The sequence below is a fragment of the Peromyscus maniculatus genome, chromosome 3 (genome assembly GCF_049852395.1).
Source record: "Peromyscus maniculatus bairdii isolate BWxNUB_F1_BW_parent chromosome 3, HU_Pman_BW_mat_3.1, whole genome shotgun sequence".
NCBI classification, from domain to species: Eukaryota; Metazoa; Chordata; class Mammalia; order Rodentia; family Cricetidae; genus Peromyscus; species Peromyscus maniculatus.
In genome coordinates this window covers 135,613,163-135,624,539 of record NC_134854.1, presented here as the reverse complement: position 1 = coordinate 135,624,539, position 11,377 = coordinate 135,613,163, and the positions used below count along the sequence as shown (strand labels likewise).

The window sequence follows — 11,377 nt, the reverse complement described above, 5'->3', positions numbered from 1 at the left end:
TGTTAAAATAAAAATCTGCAGTTGGTTTTTGAGAATTGCCACATTTGATATTTAGGCAGACCGTGTAATCCTTGTATGTGTCCATTTCTGAGTGAAATTTGCCTGTAAGGTGGCTCAGAACACTCTTGATTCCTGACTGTTGTATTTTATAATAAGCTTTCTTGTGTTCAGGTTGAAGGTCCTAGTCCGTCTACAGGGTGATTTATCAACGCCTGTGCCAGCTTGCACACAGTGCCCTGTCTCTGCACCTCCACCCTCAGGACTGCAAGGCAGGTTTCTAGCCTAGCACAGGGACCCCAGCACTGCAAAAACAAACCAGAGAGCTCGGAGGAGGAGGAGGAGGAGGAGGAGGAGGAGGAGGAGGAGGAGGAGGAGGAGGAGGAGGAGTCAGGTCTTCTCAGAGTTGAGCCCCATTTTTTTTTAAAAACATGAGTCTTTTTTGGCCACAGCTACTTGAGGGGGATGAAGCTGGAGGAGTGGGTGGCACCAGTACCAGGCTGGCTGTGCTTCACAGACTTGTGGGTGATGGAGAACTCGCCCGGGTAGTGGCGGATCGTCTCTGGTTGGATTTCCACCTGGTTGAAGGTCTTGTGGTTTTACACACCTACCATGCTCCCTACCATCTCAGGGAGAATGATCATGTCCTTCAGGTGGGTCTTCTCCAAGGGTGGCACCTCCTTCTTGGCCTTTCTCAGACGCTTGAGTATCAAGTACTTCTTCCGCCACAGGCCACGGTGAAGGTGCCATCTCCGGGGTGCTGTACGGCTGCGTCAGCTGTTTATCAACTGTCCAGCCATTGGTCCAGGTCCACGCTGCAGTAGGTGAACTTGCAAACAGTCCACTTTTTCTTCTGCTCCACTTCAGCCATCTTGGTGGCTGCTCAGAAAGGGAGCCCCCAGTTTTTAGTGATGGGTAACCGACCTAAGCGGAAAAGACTAGGCCTGTAGGAAGTCAGGCTTCAGCCTGGCTCTCAGATCCAAAGCTAACATAATTTCACAATCCTCCCTATAAAGCTTATTTGGATTTAGAAAACACTAAAGCAAAGGGCCAAGCTACTCAGGCTTGTCTGGAAAGTCATTGCTGGCAGCTGCCCCATGCCTGGAGCCAAGTGTGAGAAGAGCAGCCAAGGGCAGGTCAAGTGCACTTTCTATTCTGGGCCCTCACACAGTTATAGTTGTGGCTGGCTCAGTACAGGCTGGTTCCAGGGCTTGGCCTTCTGGAGGCCTGGTTTGCATCAGTCCTGTTTCCCATTGCTGAAGCGCCCGCCTGTCCACACCTGCTGCAAAGTGGTAACTGAGCCAGAGGGGGCTGATGCAAGCTGGTGTTTGTCCCAGGCCTCTTCTCTTGGGGTCGAGTTTCACAAGTTCAGCAGTTGACTGTGGCTGCCACCTGGCACTGAGCCCTGAGCCCGGGCAAAGTTTGGCTCCTCCTCTTCTTCCAGGAGCTCAGGGCTCACTGGAATGAAGGTAGCTGTCTGTGGGAAGGGAACCAGAGAGGGCAGCCTGCCATGGGGCAGGGAGGGAGACCAAGAGTAAAGGAACTATAGCCTCTGGAGGGCCGGGCGCTGGTCCAAGCAGGGAAATGGCCTTTCCTGGGGCTAGACACTGTCGGTGGAGGAGACGTCTGCTTAGCTGAGTGGGCCATGAACCAGCCTTTAGCTAGTCTCTCTCTGTCTCTGTCTCTGTCTCTCTCCCTGTCTTTCTTCCTTTTTCCCCCTTCTATTTTCACACAAATACATATATACATACATACATACATACATACATACATACATACACACACACAAAAAAACCCAAACACATATTTTGTTTTTGTCTTGTTTTGTTTTGTTTTTGATATGTATTGGCATGCACATGCCATAGCACAAAGGTTAAGGGATAACTTGAGGAGTTGGTTCTCTCCTCCCTCCACGTGGATTCTGGGGATCAGACTCAGTCTGTCAGACTTGGTTTCAATCCCCCTTACTGGTGGAGCCATCTCACTGACCCTTACATATATTTTAGACAGTTACACGTAGCTCAGGCTGGCCTCAGACTTTATGTAGCCAAGGATGACTGGGAACTGATTCTTCAGCCTCCACCTCTCCAGTGCTAGGATTATGGCGTGCACTTTGCCTAATCTGTCCTGGGTCCTTGCCCAAGCTGCTTTGGAGATGCAGAGGAGACCTCCCGGAAGGCTTCAGGAATACCGCCTGTCGACAACAGAGCAGTCGCACACTCCAGGAGAAGCCAGACAAGGTGAAGCCACTTGCTTGCTTTTTTGCCAAGTTTGTCCCCAGTCCCTCCTGCGTTGGGCATATAACACAGTCCTGTTGTCCCGGCTGTCTTGGAACTCATAGACCAGGCTGGCCTCAGATTCACAGGAGCTCTGCCTGTCTCTACCTTTCGAGTGCTAGCATTAATGCCCTGTGCCACCATGCCCAGATATATTCTTTAAAAGTTGGTTTTTAGCCGGGGAGGGGGGGGGGGGATGGCGGCGGCGGCGGCGGCGGCGGCGGCGGCGGCGGCGGCGGCGGCGCATGCACGCCTTTAATCCCAGCACTCAGGAGGCAGAGACAGGTGGATCTCTGTGAGTTTGAGGCCAGCCTGGTCTACAGAGTGAGTTCCAGGACAGGCTTCAAAGCTACAGAGAGAAACCCTGTCTCAAAAAACACAAACCAAAACAAAACAAAAAGTTGGTTTAAAAAAAAAAATCTATGACTTTTTTTTGAGTCAAGAATCTCATACATACTAGGCAAGCACACTACTACCACAGAGTTATATTCCTGGGCCAACAATAAATCATGGATTGAGGGCCAGCAAGGTGTTGTAGTTGATAACTGTGCTTGCTGTCAGGCCTGACAACCTGAGTTCAGTCCCTAGAACCCACACGGTGAAAGGAGACACTGGATCCCCACAAGCTGCCCTTTGATCTCTACAAATGTACAACAGCATCACTAATGCCCCCTCAAAAATAGATGTTTAAAAACATAACAGACTTAGGGATATGCTTGTAATCCCAGCACTCAGGAAGCAGAGGCTGGAGGATTGCCACATTTGAGGCCAGCCTGGTCTACATAGCATGTTCCAGGTCAGTTGGGGCTATGTAGTATGACTCTGTTTCAAAAAACAAAAACAAAAAGACAGAACCAAAACTTCTAAGATGAATCATGCAGGGGGCTGGAGAGGCGGCTCAGTAATGAAAGGCACTGGTTCTTCCAGAGAACTGGGTTCCTTCCCCAGCACCCACACAGTGGCTCACAACCACCTATAACTCCAGCTCCAGAGGATCTGATGCCCTCTTCTGGCCTCCGGCCTCAAGCTCGCACATCACATGCCTGCATGTATGCAGACAAAACACTTGCGAAAAGAAAATTTAAAATAAATAAATAAAAAGATTAATCATACAGGGTCTGGCCACAGAGCTTATCAGGTAAAGGTGTTTGCTGCCAAACCTGATGACTGGAGTTTGGTTCCCCAGAATCCATGTTATAGGAAAGAACTGACTCAGAGTTGTCCTCTGAGCCGGGTGGTGGTGGTGGTGGTGGTGGTGGTGGTGGTGGTGGTGGCGGCGGCGGCCCACACCTTTTATCCCAGCACTGAAGAAGAGGCAGAGGAGGCAGATCTCTGTGAGTTCCAGGCCAGCCGGGACTACACAGTAAGCTCTGTCTTAATAGAGGCTGCAATCTATTGGGTGAGGAGGCGGTAGCAGAGCAGCTCACAGCATTGGAGGCCGGAAGTTGATAGAACCTAAACAGAAAGGAGCCAAAGTAAGACACAGCCTCCAAGAAGAGCCACCCACAACAAACGACCTACTTCTCCAAGCAGGCCCCACCTTCCACAGTTCCATCACCTCCCAAGAGCCCATCCAAATTCTGAATCGTTCACACATTCATTAGGTCAGAGTTCTTAGGTTCCAGTTGTTCCTGGAAGCTTCCTCATAAACCCACCCTGCCATGTGCTGTGCTGGTAGGCTAGGTTTTCTTGTTCTTCTTTTTTTTTTTTAAAGATTTATTTATTTATTATGTGTTCTGTCTGCACACACACCTGCAGGCCAGAAGAGGGCACCAGATCTCATTACAGATGGTTGTGAGCCACCATGTGGTTGCTGGGAATTGAACTCAGGACCTTTGGAAGAAGAAGCAGTGCTCTTAACCTCTGAGCCATCTCTCCAGCCCCTAGGTTTTCTTTCTTTCTCTCTCTCTTTCTCTTTTTCTTTCTCTCTCTCTTTCTTTCTTTCTTTCTTTCTTTCTTTCTTTCTTTCTTTCTTTCTTTCTTTCTTTCTTTCTTTCTCTCAAAGATGTATTTATTTATTATGTATACAGTGTCCTGTCCTGTCCACACGTATACCTACATATCAGAAGAGGGCACCAGATCTCATTACAGATGGTTGTGAGCCACCATGTAGGTGCTGGGAATTGAACTCAGGACCTCTGGAAGAACACTCAGTGCTCTTAACCTCTGAGCCATCTCTCCAGCCCCTAGGTATTCCTTCTCTCAGTCAAGGTCCTTCATCGCTCCCTCTGCATTCGTCTGTTTTCTCTTGCTATTACAAAACACCTGAAACCAGATGAGGGTGCAGCTCGGTGAGAGAGGTCTTGCCTGGCCAGAGTAGGGCTCTGGAGCCACCTGCAGGACTGAAAAAAAACACACACACAACTGGGACAGTTGATAATTAGTATGTTTACATCTATGGTGCTGGAGAGACGGCTCAGTGGTTGAGAGCACTGGCTGCTCTTGCAGAGAACCTGAGTTCAGTTCCCAGCCCCACATGCAAACTCACAACTGCCTGAAACTCCAGCCCTGGAGGATCTGATGCCCTTTTCTGGCCTCTCAGGGCACCTGCAACACATGTAGTATACACTTACACAGACACACAGGCACTTACACATAAACAAAAATAAAGCAAATCACACACACACACACACACACACACACACACACAGAGTTTGATCTGGGTCATGGTTCTTGAGGCTACAGAGTCCAAGAGCATGGAGCCAATACCTACTTAGCACATGCAGGGGCCTTTTGGTTGCACCCCAATATGGAGAAGCTGTCCCATGCTGAGACATCTCTTTTTCTCTCCTCTCCTTCTTAGAAAGCTGTCAATACCATCATGGAAGCAACTCCCTTCATAATCTTTTTTTTTTTTTTTTTTTTTTTTGGTTTTTGAAGACAGGGTTTACCTGTATAATAGCTCTGGCTGGATCTCACTTTGTAGCCCAGGCTGGCCTCGAACTCACAGAGATCTACTTGGCTCTACCTCCCAAGTGCTGGGATTAAAGGCCAAGCTATGAATCTTTTTGTTTGTTTGTTTGTTTGTTTTGTTTTTTTTGTTTTTGTTTTGTTTTTTCGAGACAGGGTTTCTCTGTGTAGCTTTGTGCCTTTCCTGGAACTCACTTGGTAGTCCAGGCTGGCCTCGAACTCACAATGATCCACCTGGCTCTGCCTCCCTAGTGAATCTTTTTTTTTCTTTTTTTTTTTTTTTTTTAAGATTTATTTATTATGTACACAGAAGAGGGCGCCAGATCTCATTACAGATGGTTGTGAGCTACTATGTGGGTGCTGGGAATTGAACTCAGGACTTCTGGAAGAGCAGTTGGTGCTCTTAACCTCTGAGCCATCTCTCCAGTCCGCCCGCGGCCCCCCCCCCCCCGCCCCAGCTATGAACTTAGTGTAAATATCTGTATTTTTTGATGGTCTTAGGAAGCCCCTGTGAAAGGACCATTTGCTTCCCTTCCCCCCAAGGGGTCGTGACTAGCAGGTTGAGAACTACTGCTCTAAACAGAGGAAGAGACAGGGATTATTGCATCCCTCTGATTCCTCTGCCAGAAGCAACAGTTTAGTGCTAGAATCCTTTCAGCAAATCCCTTTCAGGCCTGGGGATGTAGTTTAGTAAGTGATGGGATTAAAGATATGTGCCACCATGCCCCACTGTTTTTTCAAAAAAGATACTAGTTTTATTATTTTCAATTATATTATTTCATTATTTTTATTATGTGCATATTGTTACTTTTTTGTATTTTATTTCTTTTGTTGTTGTTTCAGGGTCATGTAGCTCTGGTTGTCCTGCAACACACTATGTAGACCAGTGCTGGGATTAAAGGCCCAGTCTGTATTTTATTGTTAATTGTATATATATATACACACACACACATATATATACATATACACACACCACACACATATATATGTATATATATACATGTCTGTTTGTGTGTGAATTGGATCCCTTTGAACAGGGGTTACTGGACAGGTGTTACAGGAAATTGTGAGTCTAAGGATGTGGGTCCTGGAAACAGCAAGCGACTTAACCACTGACCCATCTCTCCAGCTTGTTTTATTTTATGCCTATGAGTGATGTTTTTGAGACAGGAAGAGCCAGTCTCGATCGTAGGCTTAAAAGCCATCTTAAAGTAAAGACAAACTCGGTTCGTTCCTGTTTATAATTCAACCTCTGTTTCTCAAGGGTTGGGCGATGCCTCACCCGTAAGCCTAACTACAAGTGGGTCTTTACAGCCTATTCCAGGAAACGCCAAACATGTCTGTTTCAAAAAGTTAATCACCATCGTGCAACCCTATCTTTGTCCCTCCCTCCCTTCCTCTGTCTCTGTGTAGCCCTGGCTGTCCTGAAACACGCTGGCCTCGACCTCAGTAACCCGCCTTCCTCTGTTGGTCTCCAACCCAGTCTGGATCTGTGATCTTGGTCTTCGTGTGGTGCTCGGGGATCGAACCCAGGAACTCGCGCATCCTCGAAAATCTCTCTACCACCTCAGCCACAGTCTTGGGACATTTTATGTCGCAGACAGTTTCCATGCAGGTGTCCTTTCTCCCTCTGCTTTACAAGGGAGGTTTTCAGATTAAGGGTCCCGAGAACTGAAACGACAATCTGCAAGCTCGCCTCTTTCTAGTCCGAGACACGTCCCCTACCGCGAGTAAACATCCCCGCCTCGTGCCTCAGTTTTTCCCAAAGCTGAACCCCAAGTGGCACTTTTCCTTCCCTCCTCGGAGCTCCGCCTGCTCGGTGTTCTGATTGACAGCCTGTCTGACCAATCGGCGCATGGAGGGTGCACGTGGTGGGCAGTCCCGTGGACACGCATGCGTCCGTGCTTTGCTCCGGTGATGGGTTCCTGGCGTGTTTGGAGTTGGGTCTCTGGGACCTGGCGTCCCGGGCTGAAGGTTGGCGCACGGCGGAGAGATGCAGACTTCGGCACCGAGGCCCGGTGATTCTAACACGCCACTTCCGTGTAGGCAGGAGGCTAGGACAAGGGGACGTTCGGCATTCAGATCCGGACATGGGTTCTAATCCCAGCTGTGTTGTGAGACCCGACCGACATCCTTGGCGCTCTGAGCGTCTGATGCCTCTTCTGTAATCTTGGGAGGGCATGTGGGCCTCAACTGTCAGCTGAGCCCGGGAGTTCTGAGGCTTTTGTAAGAAAAGGCTGCACTGGGCAGGATGGGCAGAGGAGGTACCGGTTTCTGTCATTTTTTTCAGACGTCGGCCTCAACCTCAAGGTTCTAGCAAGCGCAAGAACCCAGTGGAGGACGAGCCCTTCCCGGGGCTTCTGCGGACAGAGAACCTCGGCCCGGAGGAGCTGGCTGAAGTCCTGAGGGCAGCTGTGGTGGATCAGAAAGGTGAGGGGAGCCTGCTGCTCCTGAGCCTCTCACCCCCTGGAGTCAGACCCCTGTAGCTGCAAGAGCCCGGCCAGCGGTCACATTTCCCTCTCCTAGCCTCAGCATCGTGGGGTCAGGCATAGGAAACCTTCACACCGACCGGCAGTAGCAGAAGTTAGTTTCCTGTCAGAACAAGCTTTGGGATTAGTTAGAACTGGGGTCTGTCTGTAAGCAGCATGCTGTGTGCCTTTAGGAATAAGAGTTGATCTGACCCTCTCAGTTCATGTAACAATGAGGAGAGTACACAGTACTGGGATAAATATCGCTCCTGCCTTGAGAGATCAAGCGTTCTGATGTGAGAAATAAGGAGTCTCTGCTGTTTCTGGGACTGGTGACCACACATGTAATTCCAGAACTTGGGAGTTAGAGGCAAGGAGGATCGGGAGTTCAAGACCAGGCTTAGCTATATAGCGAGTGTGAGGCCAACCTGTTTGAGCACACATTATATCGAGCTATGTTGGAGCCAATGTGAACGAAAGCCCAGAACAGCAAGTGCAAAGGCCCTGGGGTGCAGAGAGCAGGAAGTTCAGTTTGACCCCCAAGGCTGCATGCACACAGGCTGCCCTGCTTTTGCTGACATCTATGGAATCTTCCAGGACCTCTGGTGACACTGAACAAGCCACAGGGTCTGCCCGTGACAGGTATGGGCAGGGACGAGGAGGGAGAGGCTGGCGGGGAGGAGATGGTTGGATGGTGCTCTGGCAACTTGCCCTCTCCCCTTAATTCTCAGGGAGACCTGGGGAGCTGACGTTAGTTTCTGTACTGCCACAGCTGAGCCAGGCCCTGGGGCTCGGGCACCGGGAGCTCCAGGTTGTGCGAGCGCCTGGAAAGTAAGTGATGAGTGTGGTGAGCATTTCTTTTACACCCATTGTATATCAAAGCCCTGTTCAGGTGCCTGGCACGTGGTAGACACTCGGGCATTGGTAATAACTCTTAGGGCGTTTGGCTCTGAGTTCTCTGGGGGCCAGAGAAAAGGCCTGGCCTTTTCAGGAGGTCTGCACTATAACCCTGGCATTGCTGTTGGGCTTTAAGCTGGTGATCCTTTGGGGAGGTGTGTGTGTGTGTCTCCTTTTTTTTTTTATATATATACTTTTTTTTAATGTGCATTGGTGCTTTACCTGCATGTATGTCTATGTGAGGGTCTCAGACCCCCTGGAACTGGAGTTAACAGTTGTGAGCTACCATGTGGATGCTAGGAATTGAACCCGGGTCCTCTGGAAGAGCAGCTAGTGCTCTTAACTGCTGAGCCATCTCTCCGGCCCCTTGAGGGTCTCCTTTAAAAAGACCCAAGATTTGTTTTTAATGTGTGTTTAGCCTGAGTGTATGTGCGTGCACCTCGGTGCATGCCTGGTGCCCCCAGAGGTCAGGAGTGGGCATCAGGTCTCCTGGAACTATAATTACAGTTGTGACCCACCATGTGGGTGCTGAATGCTGGCCCTCCTTTTTATGACCAGGAGGCTTTATGTGACTTGTCCCCTTCTTCCAGGGAGGCCTCTGGACTTGTGCTCCTCTCCAGCTGTCCCCAGACAGCTAGCCACTTGCAGAAGTTCTTCGTCCACTCAAGGAGAACCCGGAGACCCACAGCCACCTACTGGTGAGAGGTGCGGGGTGACCCCCAGGGCCGAGGGAAGGTCCCCGCCAGCTGCTCTGAGACTTCCTTTCCCTTTCTCAGTGCCATCACTGATGGCATCCCTGAGCCTTCTGAGGGGACCGTCCACGTGGCTCTGAAGCTGGAACGCATGGATGGCGTTGATCTTGTGAGTCAGAGGCCACCAGAGGAGTCCTTTCAGGTTTTGCCTTACAGAGGAGTCTGTACTGTGCACATGGGGTGGCTAGTTCCCCTGTCCCCTAACAGGCAAGAGGCCCTGTCCTAAGTCAGCTGGCAGCAGGGGTGCTCAGTGGGGCTCCTAGACGTGTGCTAAGTCATTCTTGACCGGCACCCTAGGCAGTCCCGGTGACATCGCCATCTCGAAAGGCCATCCTAGAAGGTGTCAAGAGGACCCTCAGCCATTTCCATGTGATGGCCACAGGCTGTGGCTGTGCCCTGGTCCAGCTGCAGCCACTGACAGGTGGGTCTGAACAGTACCCTGCTGGGGAGGTATAAAGCCTGTGCGGAAGACGGTGCTCGGCAACATCCAGAGAGCGTCTGGTGGACCCCAAGGGGGTGTGAGTGGGCTCAGCGGGAGGCAGCGGGGTTTAGGTGCACACCCACAGCCTAGCAGCCAGCACACATTGTTATCCCCAGGCTGGGTGGGTTGTCAGCTGTCCCTGTGCTGACCTGCTCATGAGCCTCTCTGTGGAGGCGGAGGTCGCCTCGCAGATCCACAGGCTCTGCAGATGGGAACAGTCCTTCATGGTCAGGAAGAACAACCGCCTCCCACCCATCTTTCAGTGTTCCCCAGTCAGCTGCAGGTGCACATGGCCCTACAGCTCTGCCCAGTGCTTGGGGACCATACCTATGCTGCTCGAGTGGGCACCGTCCTGGGCCAGCGCTTTCTGTGGCCAGCCGAGACCACCAAGCCCCAGACACAGGTAGGTCCTCAGGCCCATATGCTTACTCCATGTTTGGAGGGTTAGAGGGGTTGGCTTGGCCTTTGGGGCCACCTGTGCCCCTGTGGTGCCGTGTGGCTGGGCAAGTGTCATACTCCCTCAGGCTTCCTTCTGTTCATGAGTTCGTCGGGGGTGTGTGTGTGTGTGGGGGGGGTGGTTGCTGACCTCTAACAGCCCCGAAGTCCACCATCCTTTGGAGCGGGTTTGTGTATCATTTCTTCAAGTTAAGTTAGAGAATGGGCATGCAGTAGGAGTGGGCCTGGCTCTCCACTTGGAGACAAGGGCTATGACTTTCTGGCCGGAAGAGGAGACTGGAAGTTTTTGTGAATCGAGGCTTCTCCTCACATCCCAGTGGCCAGAGGCTTAATCACATGGCTTCACTGAACACAAAAGCAGCTGAAATGTAATTTCGCTCTGTGCGGAGAGAAGACGCGGTCTGCCTGTAGTGAAAATTTCTGCAGTTGCAGACCAGGGAGGTCCATCAGGGCTGGGTGCTCCTCTGGCTGGAACTCGGATGGGCTGCCGTCTTCCCACCCCAGGTCCTGGATGAAGCTCTCCTCAGACGCCTCCACCTGCGTCCTTCCCAGGTGGCCCAGATGCCCCTGCACCTGCACCTGCACCGCCTCCTCCTCCCGGGCCCCAGATCCAGGGACCCGCCCAGGGAACTTCTGGCACCCCTGCCCTCCTACTTCTCTCGGTCCCTGCGGTGCCTACGGCTCTCCCATCAGGCAGTGCTTGACCCCCAACTGGAAGACGGAAGAGGAAGGGCCGTGACCCAGCTCAGGGACAGTGGGGTTGGTGCCGAGCACAGTCAAGGTCCTAAGATCAAATCTCCTTAGGCCACTTGCTTGCTGGGCAGCGCTGGGCAGGTGACTTCTCTCTGGACTTAAAATAATAAAAGTCCTACCTCACAAGCCTGCTTTTGAGGATCTTCTGAGGAAAGCAAATGTTTACCAGGGACGGTGCCCTCTGCTCAAGCGAACAGTGGCCAGGTCTGGAGGTGGCGTCTGCCATACTCCTGGCCAGGAGGAGGTTGGTTTGTTTTTGAGACTGGGCCTCTCCATGTAGCCCTGGCTGGACTGGAGCTCAGAGATTCACCTGCCTCTGCCTCCCAAGTACTGGGAGGATAGGCGGGCACCACTGTACACGCGTGGGCTCTTCTGAATTTGAAGGAC

General features: G+C 51.2%; 1 protein-coding gene and 1 pseudogene across 1 annotated transcript; one reads left to right on the top strand and one right to left on the bottom strand.

Moving 5' to 3' along the window:
* Positions 1-436: 436 nt before the first annotated feature.
* LOC107400218 (small ribosomal subunit protein uS19 pseudogene) lies at positions 437-868 on the bottom strand (annotated as a pseudogene).
* Positions 869-7,044: 6,176 nt separating this feature from the next.
* Rpusd3 (RNA pseudouridine synthase D3) lies at positions 7,045-11,116 on the top strand. The gene is made up of 9 exons (XM_006997819.4): positions 7,045-7,201; positions 7,474-7,613; positions 8,249-8,293; positions 8,383-8,482; positions 9,139-9,246; positions 9,325-9,409; positions 9,598-9,721; positions 10,045-10,184; positions 10,742-11,116. Exons 1-9 carry the CDS (start codon positions 7,077-7,079, stop codon positions 11,039-11,041), a joined length of 1,167 nt encoding a protein of 388 aa, XP_006997881.2. The 5' UTR covers positions 7,045-7,076; the 3' UTR covers positions 11,042-11,116.
* The last annotated feature ends 261 nt before the right edge of the window (positions 11,117-11,377 follow it).